Source organism: Drosophila pseudoobscura, chromosome 4 (genome assembly GCF_009870125.1).
Source record: "Drosophila pseudoobscura strain MV-25-SWS-2005 chromosome 4, UCI_Dpse_MV25, whole genome shotgun sequence".
In the NCBI taxonomy this organism is placed as follows: domain Eukaryota; kingdom Metazoa; phylum Arthropoda; class Insecta; order Diptera; family Drosophilidae; genus Drosophila; species Drosophila pseudoobscura.
This window is the reverse complement of record NC_046681.1, coordinates 12,891,791-12,919,405: the sequence shown is the minus strand read 5'-3', so window position 1 is coordinate 12,919,405 and position 27,615 is coordinate 12,891,791. Positions and strand designations below refer to the sequence as shown.

Genomic DNA, 27,615 nt, shown 5'->3' with positions numbered 1-27,615 from the left:
CTGATTTCTGTTCGCCTGGTATCCCATTCAGATTTTGGCCGTTTTCTCCGGTATTTGTGGGCCGATTTGGGCGTGCGACGGCTTCCTGTGATCGGAAAAATGTCCCTGATTTTTCGAAGTCCTTTTCAAGGACCAAGGATATCCGGGATCAAAAATATTCATTTTCTCCGCTCTTTGTGGGCCGATTTGGGCATGCGTCGGCTTCCTGTGATCGGCAAAATGTCCCTGATTTGATGGAGTCCTTTTCAAGGACCAAGGATCAAGGATATTTACTCCAGACATACATATCCTGTTTTCTCCGTTATTTAAGGCCCGATCGGGACATGCGATACCTTCCTGCGTTCGGAAAAATGTCCCCGATTTTATGGAGTCCTTATCAAGGACCAAGGATCAAGGATATTTACTCCAGACATACGTGTCTCGTTTTCTCCGTTATTTAGGGCCCGATCGGGACATGCGATGGCTTCCTGTGTTCGGAAAGTGTCCCTGATTTGATGGAGTCCTTATCAAGGACCAAGGATCAAGGATATTTACTCCAGACATATATATCTTGTTTTCTCCGTTATTAGTGGACCGATCGGGGCGTGCCCTGCCCCCCCGTGAACAGAAAAATATCCTTGATCCTTTGGCAAGGACTCCAAAAACACGCACCATCCATATTTAGTTTTCTCGGCTATTTGCGACCCAATCGGGACGTGCGACGGCTTCCTGTGATTGGAAAAATGTCCCTGATTTAATGGAGTCCTTATCAAGGATCAAGGACATTTTTCCAAAAAAATACAGTACACTGATACAGTAAGGATTATTTTTCAATATTTTTATTTATCATAACTTAACTTAATATAAGCAAATAAAAAGGTTGAAAACATTTATGTATGATCGCTTATATCCTTAAACCTATCAACAACGATATCTATCTTAAGACTAGTAGAGAGCGTAAAAAAGTCCTTGCTGTCCTTAGCCAGGTTGAAGGATGACGATGGCTTGGTTAGGTTCGTGCTAGGGATGCACTTCTGTCTTGCTGGGATACGATTCTTTCTGGCTGGTATAGGACTCGGTCTGTCTCGATTACGCCTCGGTAATGCTTGGATAGGACTCCGACTGGCGGGGGGAAATCGGATACGACTCGATTTGTGGCAAATCGTAGGGTACATAAGTCCTCTGTGAAGGAAGATACATATATTAAAATTCATCCACAATTTTATACTGATTTACTTACGAGTCTCCAAGCTGAAGCCCAGCGTTCGAGCCGGCGGCGTATGAATGGGGGGTTGCTAACATTATATTCCGTGGGTGTGAACGAACAGTTCCGCCAATTAACCTGCTAAAAAACAATCGATTAAAAACAATCATATACATTTGTACGATCAAAAGTTAATTATATTTCGTTAATCTTAGGTCCTATCCGTTTGGGCTGTGATTCATTTGCCCAATCTGTTTGTTGCAGATCACTTAATTTCCCCTTGATGATGAAGAGCCACAGGGCTTTACAATAAATTATTAAGCGTCCACCTATAGATACAGTATGATAGCTCTTAACGTAACCAATTTAACACTTTTAACCAGTTCCATGCATCAGCATTTCCATTGTTTCTTTTTGTTGCTGGGCAACGTACTCCGGAAACGCCAAAAATAACGAAAAATCCATTTTGGGCTCAACTCTTATGCAATATTTATGGTCCGTGCAGGGGGAGAAAGGAGTACGGCCAGGAGGATGAGCTAAAAGGAAACGTTCGCCAGTGTGGTCGGTGGGGACGGGCAGAGGGCTCTGTATAATGCGTAAAATACACAAAACAAGGCTGGGGTTGGCCGTGCCTGTGTTCCCTGTGCCCCATCGCATGTTGCCACTGCACTTTTTGGGGCAATAACCGCACTTCGTCCCCAACATTGGCATACAAAACAGAGGTGTACGGGGCAGATGAGTGTGGGCTGGCACAGTGGAGGTTTCGGTCCACGCTCTTGCTCTTGGCCGAAAATCGACCAAAAGCTGCAGTCCCGTTAAATTAATTTACCTGTGAGAGTTAGTTCGTGCGTGCATCACGTAGACAGTGCGTGCTAAAGATGGGCTCTCCACAAAAACCAGCTCCAAGGCACACCACACCGAAACTTCCAACAAACAAAGCCTTGCATAGGCTTTGAAAGTAGATTATAAACGACCGAACTACACATCGTTACTAATGAGGATACACTCAATGCTGATATCCGTACATTGGGTATCGGAATCGAAGCTACTTAACAAATGAATGATTATCCTAATCCCAGATCGTTGTAGATAGTTTTGTTCACTTAATAAATTCCAGGCTCGTTCGTGAGTCACGCTGCCATCGCTGGCATCGTTGTGCTGATGCACTGCGCTCATTTCGAGTTGTTTGCAGGCGTTTGTTTGTCTGTTTGTCAGCAGGTGTTATTTTGTGCCCTCGTGATGTGTGCGTGGCCAAAATGCGTTCACCATTCACGTAGCAGCTTTTGTTGTTACTACCGCACACGCACACGCACACCCACACCCACGTAGCAACAAAAGCTATTTACGCACCCACACCCACATACAGCCACAGCCACATCCACATCCACATCCATACAGAGTCGCCGTTCGTTTCCGTGTCCGAGGCACAATCACTCGCTCTCAGGCGTGCTTTTAATGACTGAGTGCATTTTAATCCAAAAACAGTTTGTAAACTCACGTAAAATGCAATGCAAAATTTATCAGCCAAAACTGGGGAGTGGCTGGAGAGTTGATGAAAAGTCAGTGATGTGTGCTGGGTGCTGCTAATGGCGATGTGAGTGGGTTTTGGATATGTGTTTGGGAATGGTTGTGGGGTGGGTATGGGGATGTTGGTGTGAGGGAAAGAAAACAATATTGGAGTGGAGGGCAACCGATAAGGCTCCCATGTGGCAGGATATTGGATTCGAGCTAAAGGTAATTGAAAAGGATATTACGAGCCGCTTTCAATACCATACATATGTACCTACGAGTAAGGTTATTATTGTCAAAAATTCAACTTGATATCCATCTCTTTTCACAGTTCCGCCCATGCTCTCCATACCCAATCAGCTTGAGGGCGCCTATGTGGGCCAAGATGTCATACTGGAGTGCCACACGGAGGCCTATCCGGCATCGATCAACTACTGGACGACGGAGCGTGGCGACATGATCATATCGGGTGAGTTATGTCCCTGCCCCACAAGCAGGATGGCAGGGCATGCATATGCCACTGGCACTGCAACTGCCACATCGCGACTGATGGGCGGTAATAAAATGCAATAAAGGAGTCGAACATGGACCTGGCAGGGGGTTGGCCACTGACTACGTTTATTATCTGAAAAGCGTTTGTAAATGAGCTTACAATGTAATCAACATGCAGACCGACGCCTCTGAATATCTCTGGTCCCAGCTTTCCGAGCAGAAAATTGTCATGCGAAATGCAAAAAAAGAAAACAAAATTAAAAGTCCCATCAGCAGGGAATGTAAAAACCCGAGTTGAGCTCCTGCTGCTCCTGCGCTGCAGTTGCGTAGGAGTCGCGTCGAGTAAAGTCGATGTTGGGAATGTGCATGTTGCATGTTGCATGTTCCATGTTGACGTGGCAGCCTTTTTTATTGTTTCACGCTCGAATTCTCTCTCACTGGCTCTGTATCTGCCGCTGCAGCGGTTGTTCGCCGTAAAATGCGTTGCTCATACGCACTGTGTGACAGGCTTAAAGCACACATTTATACTCATCCAGAGACCTTGTGGAATTGCGGATTGTGCTTCCTTTGAGTCCCGAGTCCTTCGCTTTTATTGTGTGAGGTTTTAACAGCTTTCTCTCATGTATCGCCTGGCAGGCAATGGTCAGTACATAAGGTTGAGAGCAACACGAAAAACCGAAACTCAAGTCAAGGACTGTCAATGTCAGTGTCAGCAAGGAGACAGCAACAAGAGATCAAAATATCCGTGCGGATTCCATTCATGGTGCATCATATGCAAATGGTTTAAATTAAGAACAATTTAATGGATCAAAGTTATAAGTTTTTGCTACATTTTGCTTAGCTTCCAAAGCGATTCAAAGCGAGTCAGAATCATTCGAGCTGCCAATTAGATTTCTATGTTTTTCCATTTACAATTTAAATTCGAAATGAAAAATTAAAATCCCATAACAGTGGTTCTTTTCTGCATGTGGTGCTTATGAAACCATATTCTGTGGCGGAATTCACTTTTAAATAGGCGCCTGAATTCGAATAATTTGGATTTGATTGAATTAGTGGAGCTGCAGGCATGCAGAAAACACAATGTTTTTAATTAACCTCAGAGCTCACAGAACACAGCACAGCACAGAATGCAATGCAAATGAAATATTATCAACATTGAAATAATCAAAACTAATAAACAACATTTTTGCGCTGATGCTCTGCAGAATTGACAAAGTGAAAATGATATAAACAAAATTGCACGCGCACAAACCGAGTCGAGACGAGAATTGAATATAGCGGAATGGAAAATGTCAGAAAATATTATTTTGTAGCGGAAATTATTTTAGCATAATCATCCATACACATAAACACGCAGGGAGAGAGAGAGAGAGAGGCGTGGTAGGGCAGGCGAAAAGCCACAGGCGGGGAAAAGCGCGTACAGGCGTAAAGCGCCTAAAAGCATGCACCATCATGCGTTCGATGCCGCAGCGCATAATTCCCATGCAACGCAGTCATATTGAAATGGAAAATAATTACCATTGTGTGGCCTCCCCCGTCAAGGGACCGACGGGACCCCCTCTTCTCTCTGTGATTTTGTAAATTGTCAGATCGGCATACTTTTTGGGCCCACTTTTACAAATCACCCTTTTATCCCGGCCCTCGAACAGATTGGTATTTGTGGGTAGTACTTGGAACTTGTGCTGTAATAAGCCTCAAAATCCAATCTAATCCAATCCAATGTAATCCCCCCTTCATGAGTCACGACTCATCGATAGTCGCTCATACGAGTATGCATAAATATTGCCCTAAATATAGATGCGCCTTTGATGGACTGCCATTCGGTTCCCTTTTATGCTCAAATGTCACTTTGTTTGTTCGATAAGAAAGGCAGAGATAGGCTTTGGCACATACACAACTCAAATGCCAAATTATGACCAGGCCTTGGATATCATAGGTAGGAAAAAACTGAGCCAAGAATATGACATTTCGTATGCACACACGCACGGGCGAAGGCGACAGGACAAGGCGAGGCGAATGAGGCGAAATGCGAACTCAGATATGACTATGAAAGCCCCATGGCGGCCATGATGTATGGCTAACAGACACCAAAAGTTTGGGGTAATAAATTTTAAGCGCTTTCGCAGAGAGTCTTATACGACTACCTGGTGATAGAGAGCAGCTAGAGAAGTATATTGAAACTTTTAAGGATTCGCAAAGACATGGAGACATGGTAGGCAATGTAGATGAAGAGATCAATGAGATCGAAGATAGCTTGGGAGCTGTTTGTTCATTCCCTTCCACATGGGATCTTCATATTTTACATCTTGTAAAATGTTATATAAAATTAAGTGTTTATTGAAAATTTGTGTCACTGCTAAGACATTCATTCAATTGCAGAAGAACTAAGTAATTTTCAAAATATCAGGAATTGTTAGAAATCTAGCGCAAACATTTTTTAAAACTTCCCTCGCTCGGATGTCCGCCGCACATGCCATACATCACAGGTAGTATATATGGCAGTCGGCAGGACAGCAATTCTACAAGCTGTTCGAGAAACCGAAACTTTCATTTAATGCGGCCAGGTATTAAAAGTATAAAGTTTTGTGGAAGACAAGGCAGCCCAGCAGGGCGAAAGAAAGCAGTTCTTTCCTGCCGATGATTATGAGTAAAATTATATATTTGCGTGTCAGAGACGGACTTCCGACTACACTCGTACGGAGGTAGTAAGAAATATGGAGGTGGGCTTGGGTGGGGTGAGGGTGAGGAAGAAAAAGTATCACAAAAGGTGACTGGGGCTATAAAAAGAAGTCGCGAGTGCGGCTCACATGCATGTGGAACGCTACATGGAAAATTGTTTCCTCATATTGTTTAAGGCTCCCGAAAAAACACAGGAAAAAGAAAGCATGAAAAACTAAAGACATTTGTCACATCACACACAAACACACATACCAGCACGTGAACAGACAAAGGACAACATGACGTATGAGTAACATGCGATATCGCCTTACAATGCGCCAAACAATCAAAGTGAAATTAAGTTTATATATTTAATGCTACTTACTGGCAGCCATTTGATATCGTAGTCGTAGTAGTAGTCGTAGTCGTAGTCCCAGGCCCAGCCCCAGCTCCAGTCCCAGCTCCAGCCCCAGAAAGTAGGCAACACAATACGGAATGAAACGAAACGAAATTAAAGCCGCAGCCGGAATGCCGGCAGAGAGAACAAAAGTTTTCTTTTAGATTTTCACTGATTAATGAGAAAAGTTTTAGTTGGCGATGGCGATGCCAATGGAAATGGTTGAAGAACTGCGCCAGTTTTAATTACACATACACCCAGTACCCAGCACAGGGGGTCCCAAGGAAGAGGCGTAATTAGTTGGAGTCTCTACTGAGAACGCGCTCCGCTTCACTGCACATAAGCAGGACTCGCAACAACAGCTAGTCGTCAGCCAGTCCGTGCAGGTGACATTAATTAATTGATTTTTTGCCATACAGATTTTCGGAGCTGCTCTTGGCGTTGCAGAAAAATTGTCACTTTAATTTGTGGCACACACTCCGTTTACAGACTGACAGCTTGAATTTTCAGCATTTCGCATATTTTCAGACACATCGCGGGCCGGCGATAAATACGAGACCACATCCACAGTCAGCGGTTACACGAAATACATGAAGTTAAAAATCCGCGCCGTCGGACCCAACGATTTTGGCACCTATCGCTGCGTGGCGAAAAACTCCCTGGGCGAGACCGATGGCAACATCAAGCTGGATGGTAAGAGAAACTATATTTATTTCAATTCAATTGTATTTTATTTTCTTTTGTGCAAGCATTTTACATGACATTGCATACGAAATATGGTTCAATATGTTGTTTAAAGTGTTCAAAAGAAACGGAAAATGCAAAGGAAAATTTGATTTGTGAAATTGTACTATAGCTCTAATTAAACAACAAATAAATGATTGTTTTTAATTTACAGAAATGCCCACACCAACAACGGCTATTATTTCCGAGATGGCCATGCTGAATCGCAGCTATGGTGAGATTCAATTTAGTTAATAAACGTCAAGTGCATTCAATATAATTAGGATAATTTTGAGCTGTTTTACACATTCGATCGTACATCAATGTGTAACCAGCACAGCCCTAATGAATCATATATACTCGCTGCATTATGCATCCAGCTCAGAACCGTTTTCTCAACTCCGTAATTGATTGAATATCAGCCATGAGCATCAGCATCACAGCATACATTTTCTGCTTGGTCATGAAGTACATATGTATATGTACATACTCATGTACATATGTATAATGAAATAATGAGTTTTTAATTTTATGCACTGCAAAGCACAAAATCATAGTCAGCACCAACGTATAATGTTCCACACAAACACGCCGTCATTTCGATCATTCAGAGCACATCGGAACTCATGTTTGCCCGTTGAAAAAACTTCTAATAATTCGTAAAACCACATCATTTAGATCATAATCTGAAAGACTTCTGTTCTGACTCCTGATACATTGCTTTGAATTTAAATCGAGTTTTCACTTAAGAACTGTCTAAGGCAGTTTGAAAGCGATAGGAGGCCCATTTGACACAATGACTGTAATCAACGCAAACAGCCGAAAAATGGATGAAACCACCCTCAAACCGCACAACACCACACCGTTACTCTCATACTTCCACACTCCACACACCTCATCCTCGTTATCCACTCCATCAAGTCAAACTTGCATGCAATTTCTGTGTCCGTTTTTACCTTTTGTTGGTTCCGTTTTCCGTTGTGCCCCTTTGGGTTTTTTGTTGCCTCTTCAGTGTGCTATTAAATGCAAATAAATGCAGAAATTAAATAAAAATACCTTAGCATACAATTACCCCTAGCAACTGTGTGTGTGTGTATACGTATATACATATAAATTCATTTTTATATGCTTTCTCTGTTCCTTATTTCTGAAAACTTCCCTCCATTTGAATATTTCTTTCATGTTATGCCCTGCTCCAACCAACAACCAACAACCAACAAACCAACAACCAAAAACAACCGACAACAACCATCATTATTCATGTACCGTGTTATCCCGAACTCTCCCTGAACTCTCTATCTCTCTCTCTGTCTCTGTATATCTCCTCCTTGACTGACGCTTGCTGCATAAAATTAAAAATATATACAAAATATAAAGATGTCAAGAGACGTCATAGAAATAAATTTGACGCGGCTAACGCTTTGCCTGATTATGGGGTTGAGGAGTGGCGTGACGGTGCACAAGGTAAGTACAAGCTCTCCCTTCCACACCCCCATAACCCCATAACCCTAACCCCCAACATACTTGTCCATCTACCCGTGGGTATCCCAGTCTTAGTGGCATTTATGGTCCGTACTGCACTTGTTTCTTTGCCTTCACAACTTGCATCTTGCCAGGGCCAGGGCCAGGGCAAAGTTTCCCCTTCTTTGAGTCTGCGTGTTGTATTTTCCTTTCATGGATTTCAGGTCCGTCGCCGTGTGATCTCATAATTTCAATGTTCTTTGGGGCCTTTTCCTCCGCCACAGTGGCCGAAAACTTCCACGGCAAAAATTCCCGCTGCCTTGTTTGCCGAAGTGTTTAGGCCAAACGCTAAGAATTAATTAAATTTTCCGCATTCTGTGCGGAATGACGGTTGCAGTCGGTGGTGGCTTTGCTGGTATTTTCATTCATTCAAATACAAAATGCATTTCATTGCTGCAGGAGGGCGCTGGCGTTGCTGGCATCTTGGATTTATGAAGTGCCATAAGCACGGACGGAAAAGGCAATAAATGGGAATTATAGCGAAAGAACTTTGGTTAAGAAATAACACAAAATTTGAAAACACGGAAAAGTGCGAGTAGGGGAGAAAATGGGGTATAAATGAACTTTGGAGAGGAAATGTAGTCATATTTATCATTGGAATACCATAGTGCTCAGCGTCCTATAAGCCCAATCTAAATATTCTACCTACGCTAAGATAACATATCAAAGGACTTTGACTTTTTGAATGACTTTTGGTCAATACTCTGTGTATTTATTGAAAAATATCTCTAGTGTAAACTAAGCATTAGTTTTTATTTGAATCCCATTTTTTCCATTCAATAAATGCTCCTACAGAGGCCAAAACACATTGCGAGTCGTTTAAGATCATTTTTCAACTCGATATAAATTTAATAAATCCAACATTGCAAATTCCTAAAAGCCGCAACAAATTCTACCAACCACACGGCCAGAGCAAACCAAAAGGAAGAGAGAAAAAACTTGAAAAAAAAACATACAAATAACGAAAAAGAAATTTATTTGTATTTTATTCCATTTCCAGTTCCAATTCGAGTTCGAATGGATGTTAGACATTTGGAGCGTTGCATTTGTCATGTTCTGTGGCTGAATGCATCAGCGTTGTGTGTCCCTTTGGTCTGTGTTGATCTGTTGATCCCTTTTGTTGCCAGTCGGATAAATATTGCAGCAATAAAAATGCCATCGGGTGGCAAGTGCCACAGCAGGAGCAGGAGCAGGAGCAGCAACAATATCAACTCGAGTACAGCAATAGCAACTAGCGACAATGTTGATTGACACTGACATTCTGTCGATGTCAATGACCAAGTCTGTTCGTCCACGTCCCAACATTTGGGTGGGACACGTGTCCTGTTGCATGCACTTTATGGTTTGTCAAATGTGGCGGCTAAACTCTGTCCGGATGCGGATACGAGTACGTCCCAAATTCCCATACGTCCCAAAGTTCGTGGCTGGGCTCCCGACCACAGGCAGCAAATTAACCATGAACATTGGCTTTTCAAATTTTCTGCTACATGCTCTTAGGCTGAATTAATCCGTATTGAATCAGCAACCAGAAATATTTTGGTTTCCTTTTTCTGGTTCTGGTTCTGGGTCCTCTGTCCTGGCTGTGTTTTTGTCTGTGTTTATTGCATTTAAAATGCAATTATTTAAGGCACGCGTCCGTAAAATGCCGTTCAACCGACTGCACTAATGAACAGAAGCCAAAATGCTCCAGCGGGGGCGAAATGATGGCTCGGCTCTCCCCTGTCTCCTCAGCTTTCCTCTGCTTCGATCTGGCCCTGTCTGGGGCTCTGTCTCTGGCGCTGGCTCTGGCTCTGGAGGCATTCGTGCATTGCAAGTGCCCGAAAAGCAGAAAAAAAGAAGAATGCGGAAAAACAGATAAAATGCCTGTTCATGGTGGAGGCAGCTATGGAGGGGAGTGAAAATGGGTGGAAGTAGGGGAGGGTAGCAGTGCGGGGTCGAGTGGAAAAGGCGTTTCTTATAGTGGGCCGTTGACTTTATTGATTCAACATTGGAGTTTGGTGGCCCAAGCTTCCATGTTTGCCCTGGGGAAGACGGGGCAGTTTAATGAAGAGACTTAGGCGGAGATGCAGAAGTGGAAAAGAATGCAATTAGGGGATGGAAAAATGCTGTTCATTAAGGTTCTGGCCAAGTGGTCTTCCGACTTGAAAAATACTTAACTAATGTTAAATCTGCACCACAAAATGTTAGAAAATATTTAAGACGAATAACTTTAAGGTTGCCTTCGCACATTAATTATTTTTTCTTTTGGGTTTTTTTCCCCATTTCAAATGCAAATATTCCCCAGAATGTTGAAATATTCGCACAATAAATATTGATTACAGTGCCCCGCCAAAAGAAAAGAGAGCAAATCAAACAGCTTTGGCATTCCATATTTTATTTAAACGGATCGCATTCAAAACAAAGGCTGCTCCAAATGTACCACAAAATCCCAATGGGAAATGCTTTTTTGATTGATTGTCGATTGGCAGCTCTGACGTTGATTTCTCAACGAATCGTCGCGGCTTATAAATAAAATATCAAAAAAGGTACGAGTGTCGAAAAGGAAAGGGGAACAGCCTCGAATGCCCAAAAGGGAAATATTTATTGCTTGACATCAAATGAAATATGCCATCAAAATTGTCTGACTGTCGCTGTGACACCTTTTCAATGTGTTCTCAATCAAGCGTAAATGCGGGCATTGACTTGACTCCCCTCCCGCTCCCACCGCCGCTCACCGAATCTATCTGTCTTTGTTTTGCCGTTGACATAAATCAAATGCGCACCAGGAATAGGAATGGGGTCTGTCCCAGGCCCAGTCCCTGAGAAATCAATCACAGAGGTGTTTGATCACATATGTGGGTCGAAACTTTGGGGATTTCCGATAGCCGCCAGACATCTGAGTTGCTTGAGCCCCGTATCTCTCACATTTTTAGATAGATTCAAAGAATGTTCCTACAATGGGGAGTTTCATGTATTTCAACCTTGAACATTTCGATTCAAAGTCCCATCCTCATTTATAGACAATTCAATTTCAATTTTGGCCCACGGCCAGCAATAGGTCCTCTCCATATATAGTCCTGACCCCCAATGTGCCCATCTATCACTTGATATTTATGACTCTGACTGTTGTGAAAGCAACAACAGCAGCCACCCCCCATAACCATACATAAAAATCGATTCAGGAGAACAGAGCCCACGGAATGTGCTCTTAAAGCCCACTTTGTTGTTATTTATGGGGCCAGCTGATGAAAAGCCAAATGCCAAAAGATTAAAAGCAGATAAAATATCTATAATAGCCCCCCATACTCCATCACAGTGGGAATATCCTCGGGAAAGGGTGCAAATGAGAACTAGGAACGCAGAAGTATAATGATGGATTGCTGCAATTAGGGAGTGATTTTTTAATTTCGCGTTCGCCCCAGCTTCAGTTTCAATATTGTCTCCTTTTTGTTCCCCATTTCGACCCACTTGGACCACTGTACCACGTTCATCAGACATTGACATGCGGTCAACAAAGTGCGTTCAATGACGTGCATAAAAACCAGCAGCCACAGCACTCAATCAGTCCGAGAAAGTGGGGGACGGGTAAGGGGACTGGGACCAAAGACGTCAAAAGACGCAGACACAGCCACAGCCGGGGGTGCCCGGTGAAATATTGTCAAGTAATCGCTGTCCAAATGCCCGACCAATGCCTTGACGATATAAAGACGTACAATGACGCTGTAAAACGGAGGAAAATTGTGGAAATATAAACAAGAAAGACTCGTGAAAAGGGACAACTGAGGGATGTCAGCAAGCTTACTCGAGCTGGGCTGGAGGCGCTAAGTGAACTCCATAAATATAGCCGTAAAGTATTGAGACTGGCGCTATATGGCTGTAGGAGGTGTGTTTCTTGGGTTGTTGCACCTGCCAAGTGACTGTAAGAGTGAAATATCAAAGGGAGTCAGACTAGAGAGTGAGCAAAGAAAACAAAGTGAACCACAAAGAATTGAGTCATTGAACAGAGTTAGGGATCGAAGAATATCGGGCGATTGCTTCGGCTTAGCTTAGAATAAGTTTCAATCATATATTTCTCGCAGCAGGACCATAAGCCATGTTTATTCCCAAAGAAATCGTTGTCAAATTAATTTAGATTCCAAAATGTTAACCCAAAAGATAGCCCAATGACTTTTTGAGTCGGGGTCATTTGTCTCTTTCTAATCATCAAATGTCAGTGGACCAATCGCGAAAGAGAATTCAATAAATTAACCAGCAAAGTAACCCCAAACAAAGCCAAACCAGAGCACACACGGACACGACGAACTATTAAGTGCACAGAATACTTGCCGGCAGTCAAGAGCAATTTTCTTTAATACCACCCAGCCAGCCCCTTCCCATATCCTTCCCTATCCTGAAATCGAATACCAACCCCCATCTGACCCAGTCCCCATGATGATAATGTATCCAATGCCAGTTTGGTGTTCGCCAAACGCACAAAATAAATGAAAATATAAACCCGACTAACCAAAAAACTGATTACTACATGGTCTGCTTCTCCTTCTCTCTTTCTCTTTCTCGTCAGGCAACCATGCTGGGAACAATGGCGATAACAATCAAACGCCCGTGCGTAATCCGCCTGGAGCATTTCACAATTCTGCAGGCTCACTGGCGCAGCATAATCTACTTGGTAAAATAATGCGCGGCATTAAAACGCAATCATTGGGGATTTTCAAACGTTTATCGAGTTCCTTGCCAGCGGCGCTCTGGCTGTCGACGTTATCGTTATCATCGCCGACTCGGTGGCGTATGAGTAATATGAAAAACCAGCCGCACACACAGGAGACTGTTGTCAACGGCGAGCCAGCAGCTGGTTGCTGGGAGAGCAGCACGAACAGCAACACGACCATCGGGAGCAGGAGCACAACCACCATCAACAGCCTACCATTTTGGGCGTGGCAATTGCGCATATTTCACATTGCTCATACGCCGTGTGTTGCGTCAACGCAGAATTCGAAATGCCAACGGCAATGGCAGTGGAAGAGGCAGTGGCAGTGGCAAAGGCAATGGCAAAGGCAATGGCCAATGCTCATTTGCATAGTAATATTGGCTGGCAGCTTTGTTGTGCTCCTCCCGATGCTGCTGCATTTTATCGGCCGCCACATCGCCACATTTTCTATTAGCACGGCGCATAGGCAACATTTAATGCTTACATTTTGGGCAGGCGCTGGTAATAAGGTTGTCGCCATACACGCCGCAGCGACAAGAGCAACAAAGCCAACAGCAACAACAACAACAACAACAACAACAGCCACATCCGCAGCCAGGCCAAATACATTTGCAATGCCCTGCCTTCGAAAGTTTTCAAGATGAAATCAAATAATTGCAAAAGAAAAAAGAAACTCATTTGGGGCACAAGAGCAGCTTGAAAAATAAAATCAAACCAGCAAGACGTGGACGTGGACGCAGAGCAGGACGTGAGCTCGTAGACAAGGAATGGAAAAGGCAGCACTGACAGCTGCAGTTCGTGGTATACATACTTACACACAGATACAGATGCAGATACAGATACAGATACAAATACAAATACATTAGATATAGATATGTTTATGTTAGAGCGTAAAATGAAAATCATGTTGAATGTCATACGGGCTTTGAGTTGATTGACAATTGATTGAGTAAAAACTGCAACTCCATTTTCAGTGTGTCTGGGTATAATTGCGGATAAGTAATTATCGGGATGCGCAGAGAACAGCTCACAGCATCTGTCTGAAAGACATACTCGTATATGTATGTATATCTGTTTATCAATATTATTAAGGTCAAGCCGTATCTGATTAGTTGGTAAAATATTAAGGCCCAAGCTCAATTTGTGTTCTTCAATTAAAAATTAGTTGTTTTTGTGATTAACTTCTTGATACCTACCATCAGCATCAGCATGACCAATAGGTAATGAAATGATTTAAGATTTATAAATAAAGATCATTTAAGGAAAATATCTCTCCGAACATTTGCATCTTTCTTTCTCAGTTTCCATGTTCAAGTCTTTAATTCTTTAATGATGAAACAAACATTTAGCTTGCTGTAATCATTCAAATATTAAAAAATGGAAAACATTTATGTACATGAAAAGGCAAAACGGACAAAAGCGGCAGAGCTGAATGACTACAAAAATGTGTTGCGTAATGTAAAAACCATAAATAGATCCAATTAGATGGAAATAAATTAATTATAGTCCAAGAACAGAAACCAAAAAAATGTGTGAAAAACGGTTAATCAAATTTGCATTTAGATGAAAGTATTTATGCATAAAATAAGCATACATAGCGAATTTACCTAGTAAATTTAGCAAACGTATAAAGTATAGAAAACCAAAATTTAAAACGACATAAATAAGCCACAGAATAGCAAAGAAGTGTATGTAAGTGTTGAATTAAGTCGTTTAATAGATATACGGTTGATGCTACAAATATAACCAAATATAATAGTTATCCAATTGTTTGTCGTTTGTCGTGGAAAATGGCAGCTGCTAAAGATATGGTTTTTATCGCTTTCGATTTGTTTCAATTCACATTTTTCGAAGCAACGTAAAAAACCCATTAAAACTAATGTATTGCCTGAAAATTGTCTATTTTTTCCGCCTACTTTCGGTGTTGCTCATGTTAATGGGAGTTTAATTAGTGCACTTTTTGTACTACTTTCAATGTAAATATTTAAATAAAAAGTAACGTTAATGGATATTAAATGCATTCCATGACACTGTACATACATATAGTATATGAGAGCAACTTTTTGTATAAATTCAGACTCATTTAGTTATGCCTAAGACCCAGCAAGCTCTCTTCAAATTTAAGCGAGAATTGCCACACAAACTTTCCGCTTTAACATTTGTAAATAAATCCAAATCATTAAAGTATTTAAGTTGAAATGAATGTTAAAATGTTGAAAAAATTAAATAAATATAAATATATAAATGTAGAAACCAAACCCCAGAGCCGGACAGCATGGGAAGCCCAAAGGAAAGAGGATTTATGTTCAAATGTAATTGAACAGAATGAATATTTAAGCCTACGTAAGAAGCTCAGCCGAAACTAAAGATGCAAACGGAACACGATATACAACTCTTTAGTTAGTTATATCTCATAATATAACTATATATACATATATATCTATAGACCTATCTATGTGGATAAGTGGCGGCATATCTGTGTGACATATTTGTATGTAAATGTATGCAAAGGTTTACAGCAAAATAAACAAGCAAACAAAAACAAACCAAAATCAGCCTTTCAATGACACCACTGTGAGGGGCGGAGAACCATCTCTAGAAAGGAATACTCCTGATGAGAGAGTTTAGCATTATTTTACTCACTTTAAACTTAAATCAGAATGATATTTTTAATGGACATTTGGCCAACATCGTCCGATTATGCACCTGACCGAACACACAAGGCCCTCCCTCCTCCAGTTTTTCATCCAACAATTTACCAAAACAACTGAAGAAAAAAAAGAGAAAAACGAGAGCACAAACACACAATGAGGGAAAGCAAGAGTGAAATGCGTAGCACATGCACAGAATTTTCTGAAAAACCAGGCCAAACAGATTTTCGTCTTTTTGTTGCGGCACGCTTATAGAAATGGTTGCAGTTTTTGCTGCCTCAGCTGTGTGGCAATTGTTGCGGCTGCCATTGAAAAGCCGTCGAGTGGAAATGAGCGAAATTTCCACACAATTAGTAGTGGAACGAGGCATGTGAAATGTAAGACATGTCTGTCGACTTGTTCTACATTTTGGCTTATTTTTCCTACAGACAATCCTACAGCAATGCATATTTAAACAGTCGATATGTTTGTTCACCGATTGTATAAACATAGAATCGGATCTGCCAAAGGTTTGTTTAGAGTTTCAAGTATTCACTATTATTGAATAAGGAGAAGGTTACATCGATTTAAGTCGTACAAAGTCGTAGCTCGGCCATCTGTTAAGGCAATGGTAATCACCATTATATATAAAGATTCAAAGCACAAATTCGGATCATACAAATTAAAGGAGGGTTTACAAATAATACGCCTACTAAATGGATTAAAACCACCGAGAAGATGGAGCTCCCTTCAGCATGTAGAAAACAACGCCCATAAAAAATAACCAAAGTTAAGGTTCATAAAAAAAGGGTTTGCAAAAATAGGTGTCGGAAACAAAGGGGGAATCCTGCAGCGTTACTCGCCTTGGTCCCCCTTTGTTTTGCACACGGCCTTTGTGTGTGGAACGATTCTGGGGACGTATGCAAGTGGAAAATTCAATTTGTAAAAGTGCATAAAAGTAGCAACAGACGAGGAGAGACCAGAGACCAGAGCGAGAGCAGCGGTGCTAGGACCATATGTGGGGCTGCTCAGCGCTCTGAGTATTTGTTGTTAAACAAAAGCATCAGCTACTATTCCACGCCAGGAGGCAGCCAGTCCAACACCAATTCCCCCCAGCAGCAGCAGCTCCATGTCGGCCAGACCCCGACGGGCGGGCGGAGAGCTGTTTGCACATGCAGCAATAACAACGGAGGCTGAGGATCCCTAGTGGCAAGTGGCATAAACGTGAATGCAGCGCCAACATTGTAATTAAATCTGCGTCAACACGAAGGAGAGAGCCGCAGTGGGGAGGCAAGGGGAACAAACGTAGACGACATTTTTCTATTCGCGTGCCTCTGGATGGGATTGTGTTTGTCTTTCTGGATGCTCACTTGTTGGCTCAGGCAGAGCGCAGGTCCAGCCTGGTCTCCACCAAGGTAAGTAAAAGTAAAAGCAATGCCACATTCGCTTACCTTGCCACATTCGGGACTGGATATCTTATGCTTTCCTCGAAATCCGCATATCACAATGGACTCAGGGATCGGCAGGCGTCCTTCTGCGTAGCAACACTCGGTTGACAAACGAAAGCACGGACTGCCTTGATGGTAAATGTAATTTAACTTTGCAGTCACTCTTATCAAAAACAATTAAAAAGTGTCGAGCGCAGGAGAACACATGACAGACAGAATTCCAAGGCTAAAAAAGAACGGAAGTAGAACTTTAGAATTTTCATTTATTTTGTTCAGTGTAATTGAAACAGTAATCAGCCAAGATCTCAAGAGCAGAACGATTACTAAAAAACATTACTTAAAGGGGATAGTTTGTGTCAGCCTCTGCTTAGCATTTGGAGGAATTTGCAAAGCCCATTCTGTCATTTCTTTTTTCTCGACTGCCTTTGCACAGAGCTAAGAAATGTATTTTCTTTCTACGTAATTCCTATTCACATACATCTTCTTTGAGTGATGTCAATTTTCATTGGGCGTCCACGCATATTTGAAGCAATTACGACGGATGTGAAACGCATAAATCACGCATACGCCCCATTGAACTCGTTTCCCTGTCCTCCTGACCTGACCTGATTTGCCTCGATTAGACAAACGATAAATATTCACTGTTAGTGCTCCTTCCCTCTGAAGTGTTTGTTGGCCTAAAAGGGTTAAACAACATCAGCCCAGTCTCAGTCCCTCTCAAGCTTATTAAGCTGCAAAATATTTTGATAAAGGTCAGGCTGACGAGGCTTTGCGAGCGGTGGGATGGTGGTAATTGCCATCCTGGACCAAGTAATATGAGTGGAAAGGAAAACCAACATGAGGACTAAGGACTGGGGACTGACGACTCGATTGAGTAATTGCCGGATGGAGGGCATAACTTAGCGTTCGCCAGTGTTGACGCTTATATCCTTTGGCGGCCACTTATCATAACGCTTAAGCGTCATCCATTCGTCTTTTGGGCCGACACGCACATGCGCCAGCAATTATGCTAAAAGCGTTAAATTTATAGTTTCCCACACTCGGTCGGTGCTGTCGCCTCGGGCCCTTTAGAATTTTTAACATGGCTCGGCCTGTCTGCATTGGCCACTAAATAAATGGCTTTTAGAGCACGCGTTAATGATGTTGATTGTGGCCAAGGGAGCTAACCGTGCACCCTTCGTCCCTGTACCTGCGTCGCCTTGTACCAGTGCTCGGCTCCATCCCCAGTCCCAGTCCCAGTCGCAGTCCTGGTCTCCTCCCAGCCACGATCCTACTACGATTCCATGTTTAATGTTTTATAGCTGCTCGAGAGGGGCAGACAGCACGTTCCTGTTGGTCTCTGTCCGGTTTATTTTTATGATGATAGATGGTCTGTGGTCCCGTATTTGCTGTCTCGCTGCTGCCTGTTGTTAAAAAGGATTTAATACCATATTTATTAGAGGTGTAAGTGCATGCGTGTGTGTGCCTGTGCATGTGTGTGGCATAAAGGTGTTGCAAATGCGGTGGCAATGCTGCGGCATTCGCTAATGGTTTGCATACTGGTTGGCCCTTAAGTATCTGATAACAAATGGACATTCAAGATCGTTTCGCCGGCAATAAAACAATGATTAATGGGGCATTTGCCAAATGTATCTATATTATTATGATAGCACACTCGTTTGGTATTCTTCTAGCTCTTTTTATAACATTTTTCCACCCCTTTTTCCCGAAGCTTTTTTAAAGTGTCATTGCAAAGTATTTAGTTGGAAACCAATTTAGGGAAATCCACTCTGCCAATATCTACATATGTTTCCAACAATATTAGGCTGTAAGGTACCACTGTCCTACTGTTTATTTTCATATACAACGATGCATTCCCAGAGAGCCGTGGAAATAACAAAACACTGTGCACTTAAAATGCAAAGCGAGCATAAAACCGAAACTAACAAAAAACTAAAAAAAAAAATCCAAACAAAAGATGGGGAAAAAATTAAAGTGTAGGCAGAGCAGTGCATCGAAAGCTTCACAGATTCCCACAGAGGCTGCAAGGAAAAGCAACGAAACACACAAAATAAGAAGAAAAACATTTACAGGAAAACTCATCACTCAAAGACTGGGACCAGGAGGGGCCAGTCCAGGCCATTGGCTACCTCCCAGCTCCCAGCTCCATTCCCGGCCAGGCGGTGCTCTGGAAAAAATACCACATAAACAATCCGGATGGGGGATGGGTTGAAGGCGGGACTGGAGGCCAACCAGGAAAATGGTTTAAAACTCAATTAAAGTTTTAGCCGCAAAATAAATGCAAAAACGACGATGGCAGCGTCGACAGGAGGAAAAAAAAAATACAACAAATAACAACGATTTTGGGAGAGCCCAAAATCAAATCGCTGATTTTTTGGATACCCTCCCTTGCCTCTAAGGTGGGGAAACTAAATACATAGAAAAGTGGTTTGAATGACAAAATGATTTGCAGAGATATCTGGTTATTTCTGTTGCTATTGAATGTCGTTTCATTTAAATTCGTTTCCAGAAATTACTTTATTTTATATAAAATATTATTTTTATTCTGTTAGTCGTCAACAATTTGTAAATTGATTTTTAAATATCCATAAATATATATAATTTGCAGTCTTGAAACTACAACTTTATGCAAAAGAACTTCTATTATACGAGACCCATATGGAAGTTCTTGGAAAGGTATTACCTTTTTATTGCATAAGAACATAAATGAAGTACATAAAGTACACACAGAAGGTGTTGAGCATAGTTATTTATATTTAATCTAATATACGTATGTATTTCTAAAGTATAATTGTAAATATAACAAGAAGATTATATTGTACTTAAAGTTTGTTCTTTCTCACCAGCTAAAGGCAAGGAAAGAATGTTTCTATTTGAAATCCAATCACACAATTTCCTCTGGTTAGGGCAACCAGTGCTCGTATTTTCCTCTAGAATGAAATGCACAAAGTGCTGGCCATCAGCGCTTGCCACGCCCACAGGCATGCCAGCCTCCCCTCTCTCTAACCATGGCACTTTTGATGGCTGTAATTCAAATGAAAATTACACAAATGAATTGAATTTCCGAAAAATGCAGCAGCAGCAGCAGCCGTGGCAGCAGTAGAGAAGGAAAAACTTTGATGAGCCTCGAATTTGGTTTGGGAATGAGTGTAATGATTGTATGTGGGTATGGGGTGGCGGAGTGGAGAAGTGGGTGTTGGTACTGGAGGCAGTACGGGTGAGAGTACGGGTGATTGTGTGTGTTTGTTTGTTTGCGATTAGTTTACGCGCCTCTGGCGGGGCACTGCCTTTGGCAATGGTTGCACCTCGTTTGACTCGTTGTCGATTGGAGTGCAGTTGGACTAACGAGTTGCTCGAGTTCGACGAAGTTTGGTGAAAATTTAATGGCGCATTCTTGCCACACGCTGGCTGCCTGCCTCCCTGCCTGCCACAAGAGTTTGAATTTGTTTTATTGGAGCGTGAAATCGTGTTTTGTTTTTAATTCTGTTGTGTTTTTCTCTGATTTGGTAAGCACCAGGCATGGCGCATGGGGCATGGAGCATGGGGATTGGTGAACGGAATGGGGAATCAAATCAAAGTGCCAGAATATACGTACGATTATACCTACCCACAAATAAGATAGTTGACGCTTTCCATCATACATATAATAGCCGCATCGGCCATCAGCCACCAGACACCAGCCATCAGCCATCAGCATAGATACAAACGTCTGCCAGCTAATTTGAATGCAGAAATGATATTAAATGAAGGCATTTAAGTGGCTCACGTGCATTAAAATGGAATGAATGGTGTGGCATTCCCCAAAATGCTGCACCGTGTTAATGAGTCATTACACATGCAACGCAAAGCGGGCGACGCACGGGCCACAGCAAACTTTTGCCACTGCCACAATTTGTGGAACTTGAATGTGGCTAAAATGCGGCAAAACATTAAGTTGAATTATGCAATAAAAAATAATGCAATAATAGTTGAACTGGCACATGCCCCACAACAGCCCCAAAAATTGGAGAGTCAGGAAGCGCCAGACCATTAGGGGTTCCTCTGAAACCTGGGAAACCCATATGGTATATACAAATACAGTGCGTTTCATAGCTGTAAGTGATTCAGCTATTGCCATGTAGTCTGCGCCCAAGTGATGGCATTTATTGTAGGATTATGTTGGATGTCCAACAACTGACACAATATCATAGTATATTTGTGTTTTTAGGACTCGCTGTCTTATATTTCGGATACGCACTGTACTCGTGCATAGTTTTATGCTGTCCAAACACGGCAACAGTTTTTTCTTGTTCACCCAAATTAATTTTGTATTTCATTTTGCTGGAAATTGAGTTTAAGCGACAAACAAAAATTTCAGAAGAGCAGAAGGGGCAGAAGGGGCAGAAGGGGGCGAAGGGTCGACTCACGAGAACGTTTTGCGAGAATTAAAGTAAAAATTAAAATGTTGAAGAATGTGTTTATTTATTTAGTATACATGACATTAAATATATATGTGTAAATTGCAGCTTTCGAACACAAACAAGTCCCGATTTGGGGGCTAAGTATTAAAATGATGATAAACAGATCTAGTAACGATACTGAAAACTTGGATCCGAACCATAGACAATGCACCCACATGGATAACCTGTAAGAGGCGTTCAATGAAAGGAGACATGTAGAATCAGTAATACGCATACGAGGGGGTTAATCAATAAAAGACTGATCCATACATACATATATTTGACATTTATTCATGACACCAACAAAATATAGTAGAAATGGAACATTTTCACAGTGCTTACGTTAATAAGAAATTCATTCGTTTTGCATTCGGTTAACATTAGGTATAATTTTTGAAATAATAATATCGAAACGGCTTAGTTTTTGTTCATACTCGAAACTGTGTGTGTTGTGGGTCAAGGTCAGGGTACTTGTGGTATCTGTGCCAACACCTAGCCACCAAACAAGGGGAACCGTGTCCAAACTACTTGACCAATGCTGTTTATGGCGACTGTGGCAGGCGTCAAAGAGACATGGTTGAACAACAAATTTAGAAAACATTCGAGTTAATTTTGTACACATATAAAGTTGCGGGAGGTGGGAGTTAGGGAGGTATTAAGGGTGTTGATTGCACCAAAAAAATACCAAAAACTACAAAACATTACCGAAGCCTTAGGGGCTAACATCTGAAACGAGAGAGAGAGTTTTTCACTTGCATGAATGTATTATTGGAAGTATTTTTAGCCTCATTCACTGGCAGCCTCTACATGTATGTTTTGGTAGCTTGTTGGTATTTTCTGATCTTATCCTAAAAGATATATGTTTATGTATTCCCAAAATATTTACATGCCCAATTAATGCAGAAGTAGGAGAAAACAAAAAATAAATTCACAAAGCCTCTCTAGCATGGCCTCGCCATCACGTAGTACACGATAAATTCTCTAGTTACACAATGACACAATGGCAAATAAATGTACAGCAATGGACGGCAAAAATTCACATTTAGAAAACAGTTTAGCTATCGTAGCGCTCAGATGCCAACACCCAATGGACGAAATTGCAACACTTGAACTTGCCTCGCGGTTTGCACTGCAAGTGCTCTTTGATGTACTGGCAGGGGCACTGAAACTGCCCGCAGTGGCGGCCCGGCTCGAGGGGCGTGACGTCCACCAGGCCCCGCAGCGCCTCCATGCCCCAACGGGAGCCGTAGCGCAGAAACAGCTGCAGTCCGCGCTCCTACAGAGAGATCAGGGGTAGATCGGGAAATGAGAAACACAGAAGAGTAAGCAGATATTGAGATGAGATATTTGGGTAGATCGAGTGGGTTAGCAACTGGAGTGGGTGGTAATCGTCATGAATGGTGGATGGGTCATGTCATGAAAGTGCGGATTATTTAAATGCAATAACAGAAATGTGCTGCATACTTTCGGGCTGCGTTTTTAATTAAACGGTAAACGAAAAACGAAACTTAATCTGAATCTGAAACTGAAACTGAAACTAACTGTAACGAAATCAAATCATATCAAATTAATTGCTTAAAAATACAATACAATGACAAAACTTTGTGTGCTTTTGTTTTCGTTCTGCAATTTAATTCATTCACGCTAATCAAAACACGGAAAATTACAATTCTTGTGTGTACAAATCAGAGAGATTCTGCCTGTGATTTCAGAGCCAGCAGCCCATGCAGTTGATGCCACAGCATTGGCGATGCTGCAGGCTAATTTTGATTTTATTGCGCAGCAATTCCTCCTCATACTGACAGGGGCAGATGGACGACTGCAGGTGCCTGGGCGTTTCGTGGACTCCCGCCTCCTGGACCGTCCAGTCGAGGCGACGACGCAGGAAATCCTTGCCCCATCGCTGCAGATAGCTAAGGAAGAGCTCCTGGGCAAAGGCCTAGAGAGAGCAGTTAATAATTGGTGAGGTGCGTGAGTGGCAGCGAGAGAAAGATAGACAGAGGTGGGATCGAGAGGCTCGAGAGGGGATGATGATGAAAGAAGCAACAACTACCTGAATTCATATACATATGCATATATGCATGTAAAATCTCCCAACCGACTGTACTCGCATGAAATCAAAATACTCGCTCACCTGCTTACGCGGCATCCTCACTGGCTGACTGCCCTGAATGACAATATCGTTCAGATCAATGTCCAGCTTGGCCTCCCAGCCCGCCTTGATGGCCTCGCCGCCGTTTTGCTCCGTGTGCTCCAGGAACTCGTTGAGGAAGCTCACGCACTGCGTGGCATCGAAGTACATGAAGCAGAGGTTGACCTTGTGGCACGAGATGCGGCCTCGGTCATCCAGCACCAGGAGTATTTTGTGACGCATCAGCTGCTTGTTGACCCGGGCCAGGCACTTCTCCAGGCCGCGCGACAGCCGCAGTTTCACCCACATACACAGGAATATGGCCGCCGCATTCAAGAATAACCAGCCCACGCCCAGTGCGAACAGGGCCACGCCCTGCAGGCCCGAGAACAGCAACGCCAGCAGCACGGTGAAGGCGAACAGGATCCAGCAGACGAGGATGCGCTTGTAGCAAATGTTGTACACGGTGAAGCGGTAATCATTCACCAGCGTCTCCATCGCATTCACATAGTCCTCCACTGTAAGCTGCGGGCGGCGATCGAGAGACATTAGATGATAGATCATTTTGCAATTGATTCCGCTTACCGTCAGACCCTGGGCCATCAACTCCTCCGGCACCAGCTCCGGACGAAATATTGCGGGCGTAATCCAAGGCCATTTGGTGTTGGCCGGAAGCAGTGTGACAATCACATCGCCATTCGCTGTCGTACATCATTGGGGAAAGAAATAGATATTCAAGAATTGTTGAGCTGGTGTACTACCCAAAAACGATGCAGGTACTTACCAAATCCCTCACGGATGCGACCCGTTGACAGTTCAATTGTGCGCATGCCGGAGCCCTGATCCATGGGTATGCTGGTGCTGCTGCTGCCATGGGCCCCGTTGCCGTTATGGTGGCTGGAGGACGAGGCTGGAGCCTGGACGGAGGAGGCTGAGGCTACCGTTGCTTTTTGGTTTATTAGCTGCTGGGGGTGTCGGGCCGGGGTGGAGCCGCTCGCCCCGCTGGCAACGTTGCCACTGACAATGCCACTGCCGGATGCATTCAGATTAACGTGCGTACTCTCAGTTGTCAAAACAGCGGGCGCCACATCCGGCGACGAGGCTGCGGCTGTGCCTGGTGCCGGGACTGGGGCTGGGGACGCAGCTGTTGTCGAGGAAACGGCTGGGCGCTGTGGAAATGGCAACAACAATGGGTTAATAATGCTCTTGGCCTTAGAACGTCGAAGGGTCAGCCTGCGGCCGGCAAGCCAGCAAAGAAAATTATGCAAATGGGCAAAAGAAAATACATTTTATTGATTTTTGATTTTACATTTTAAGCGCTGCACGGCCGAGAGAATCGTTAAAAACGTATCTATAAATCTGGCCACAAATGCGAGCTGCAAACATCAATTGCAATGAGAATAATTTGTCAATTTGCACGTACGCGTTTGAGAGCTCCATGGCCCCTAAATAGATTCGCCAAGGCAATCCACTGGCTTCAAAAGGCGGCCAGCAGCTGTACAGCTGCACAGCTGAATTGTTCAGTTTTTGCTTGTCCCAATACGCGTAACATAAAACTCTACAATCGAGTATGGCCATACACTAAATCTAATGAATGTTTGTGCAATAAAAAAACGTCTCAACGTCTTATTGGAATTACCGGAATCTGTAGTTCTTATCTCTCTTTCGATAGCAAAGACAAACAAAAGATTCGGGTTTCAGGTACATATTTAAACATTTATAACTATTTATGCCGGCTCCAAAACAAACTACACAACACTGATAAACTAAGGTAAACAAGTTAAAGCCCTAGGAACTTCCTGAGAGTCTGCAGCATCTAGTGGATCCGCTAACATTGACATAGCTCTAGATTATAATGCGGCCTAATTGCAATGAGTCGGCCCTGAGCATATAGAATCGATTTAATGCTAGACTATTCTCTAAAGTATCAAGGCCAGTAACAAACAATCAAAAAAGTATATCCCATTTAAATTAAATCCGGTAATTTAGGTAGCTACAATTATATTCCGAACATACTACTATAACACAATATATGTATTTTATATGCCAATTTTCACAGTTACACGAAACCACCTTAAGGCCACAGGCTGTTACCGGACTCCAATTGCAAATTGCAAAAATATAAATTATACAAATATAAATATTAAATATTTACTTCGGAGAAACAGTAAACAAAAGAAGCACCGGTGAAGGTGAAATGTTTTAACAATCGCTCGTGGAAACGGAATATGAATTCGGTTTATCTTTCGTTGTGGCGAGATATATGGGAGTGGAACATTGCGAAGATAAAAGTTCAGAACTTTCAAGAGAATTCTTTGTTATTATTGAAATGTAAACTGATCTGAATAAAACCTGGCATTCTTTTATCGGTAAAATATAGGCGTAAGTCTGGTTAAATTAACAGAACAATTCTTCAGAAACACACAGCTACTGTGACGTGTCACTTATGTACCTACTGAAACCCAATACAATCATGACTACATCGAGTCAGAGTTTATCACCGGATGGAGCGCCCCTCTGGTACAACTTCTCAGCCCGGGTCTACTACACTCGGTAGAACCTCATTTGTCATGCGAGAAACGTTCCCAAAAACAACACAAAAGAGAGTTTGAGAATCAAAAAACAACTTTTCATAACAACTCCATTAAGCGGGGACAGTAAAAGTACAGTGGACACTGACTTAAGGGGAAATTTTACTTATTCTATTATTTATTATTATTTCCAGTCAGTTGAAAGATTAGGGTATCCACAGTGGATACCTAGTAGAAACTACATAGATATTTCCCATTAATGGAACAGCTAACACTCATATATTCTGTTAGACAGAGAGTTCACTGTAACAACCCTGTTTGTCTCTGTGCGTGATGGAGGGGGAATAAGGGCCAAATGCGCATTGGAATGCGTTTCGTTGCGTTTGGGTCACCCGCACGACAGGGAGAGAGAGTGCGAGAGAGCGAGAGAGCCAGACCGCGGAGAGAGCTACTCACCTGGACAGGTGTTGTTGTTGTTGTCGATAGTTGATTCGGACTGCGCGAGCGCGCCCGCCTGTTGTTGTTGCTGCTCACAACCGACGGCGGCGGCGGCAGAGCTAACTTGTTTTGCCGCTGCTGCGGCTGCGGCGGCTGCTGTTCTTGTTGCTGCTGTTGTGTGGCATCGCTGCCGTTACTGTTATTATTTTTTTCACTGCCGTCTGCCTCATCATCGAATTTAACCCAATTTTTGGGCGTCTGTTTGTCGTCATCATTCTCATTGAGGGACACATCTTCCAAAGGATGGGTTTGCTGCTGCTGCTGCTGCGGCTGCGCCTTGGAGTCGTCCATTTGGAATGCGAATCTCTCCAGCTGAAGGGGTGCGGAGTGGATCGGGGCAAGGCGCGTGTCTTGAATTATTGGCAAACGTGTGGCCTGGCCAATGCAGCAGCGTTTTGTATGCGCGTTTTTATGGCCTGACGCTTACATAACCTCAATATCAATTCACACCTGAGTTGCTGCTGTTGCTGCTGCTGCTTATTGTCGTCTGTTTCTCTCACTCTTTCGTTTCCACTGCACAACGCGCCGCTTACGTGTTGGCCGCTCGCCCGTTCACGTCGCACTGCTGCGGCACACCCAGCAACAAAAACCACTCTCACACAAATTATTCAGAGCCGAAAGCTCGGCTCGGCTCAGCTTGGCTTAAAGGCGCGCTCAGGCTGCTGGCGGTGCTCTGACCTGTTCCGTTCTCAAGTGTTCCCGTTCCGCGTACTGTAAGCTCTGGCCACAAGAGCAGAACTGAGCGCTCACCTGTTGCGGGCCCCCAGCTTT

General features: G+C 42.9%; 2 protein-coding genes and 1 long non-coding RNA gene across 13 annotated transcripts in view; 2 read left to right on the top strand and 1 right to left on the bottom strand.

Moving 5' to 3' along the window:
* The window catches only part of DIP-kappa (Dpr-interacting protein kappa), a 56,057-nt gene extending 41,105 nt beyond the window's left edge, over positions 1-14,952 (top strand). For 2 of the 3 annotated variants that reach the window (XM_001357276.4, XM_033379470.1), the window contains exons 9-13: positions 3,024-3,161; positions 6,768-6,932; positions 7,138-7,197; positions 8,340-8,426; positions 13,024-14,952. In XM_001357276.4, coding sequence (XP_001357312.3) covers positions 3,024-3,161; positions 6,768-6,932; positions 7,138-7,197; positions 8,340-8,426; positions 13,024-13,811 — 1,238 coding nt within the window. In that variant the 3' untranslated portion in view covers positions 13,812-14,952. The remainder of the gene's footprint in view (positions 1-3,023; positions 3,162-6,767; positions 6,933-7,137; positions 7,198-8,339; positions 8,427-13,023) is intronic. The other variant, XM_015179881.2, reaches the window with a different exon arrangement.
* LOC4818124 (uncharacterized) lies at positions 803-27,615 on the bottom strand. Of its 9 annotated transcripts, XR_004469056.1 has the most exons (10): positions 26,803-27,615; positions 24,600-24,984; positions 24,401-24,516; positions 23,819-24,340; positions 22,801-22,960; positions 20,853-20,961; positions 17,249-17,471; positions 6,228-6,925; positions 1,220-1,324; positions 803-1,161 (listed from the first exon to the last, which is right to left on the bottom strand). XR_004469056.1 is itself a non-coding variant. In XM_015179883.2 (6 exons), the coding sequence occupies exons 1-6, from the start codon at positions 27,133-27,135 to the stop codon at positions 21,811-21,813; spliced, it is 1,575 nt and encodes a 524-aa protein (XP_015035369.2). In that variant the 5' UTR covers positions 27,136-27,615; the 3' UTR covers positions 21,682-21,810. The 9 variants fall into 9 exon arrangements, 5 of the variants coding, with proteins under 5 accessions (XP_015035369.2, XP_015035371.2, XP_015035370.2 ...); XR_004469055.1 differs by lacking the exon at positions 6,228-6,925; XR_004469057.1 differs by lacking the exon at positions 6,228-6,925 and having other exon boundaries at positions 1,220-1,321.
* Positions 25,571-26,190, top strand: LOC26533685 (uncharacterized). The gene is made up of 2 exons (XR_001450644.2): positions 25,571-25,804; positions 25,875-26,190. It is a non-coding gene; the product is annotated as an uncharacterized lncRNA (long non-coding RNA).

What these genes read in the sequence shown, in the direction of transcription:
- LOC4818124 (XM_001357277.4), bottom strand. Translation starts at nt 27,135, where the DNA reads ATGGACGACTCCAAGGCGCAGCCGCAGCAGCAGCAGCAGCAAACCCAT. An exon ending in CAACAACAACACCTGTCCAG is followed by an intron (nt 24,985 to 26,802) that starts GTGAGTAGCTCT and finishes CCATTTCCACAG; the next exon opens with CGCCCAGCCGTTTCCTCGAC. An exon ending in TGATGGCCCAGGGTCTGACG is followed by an intron (nt 24,341 to 24,400) that starts GTAAGCGGAATC and finishes CGCCGCCCGCAG; the next exon opens with CTTACAGTGGAGGACTATGT.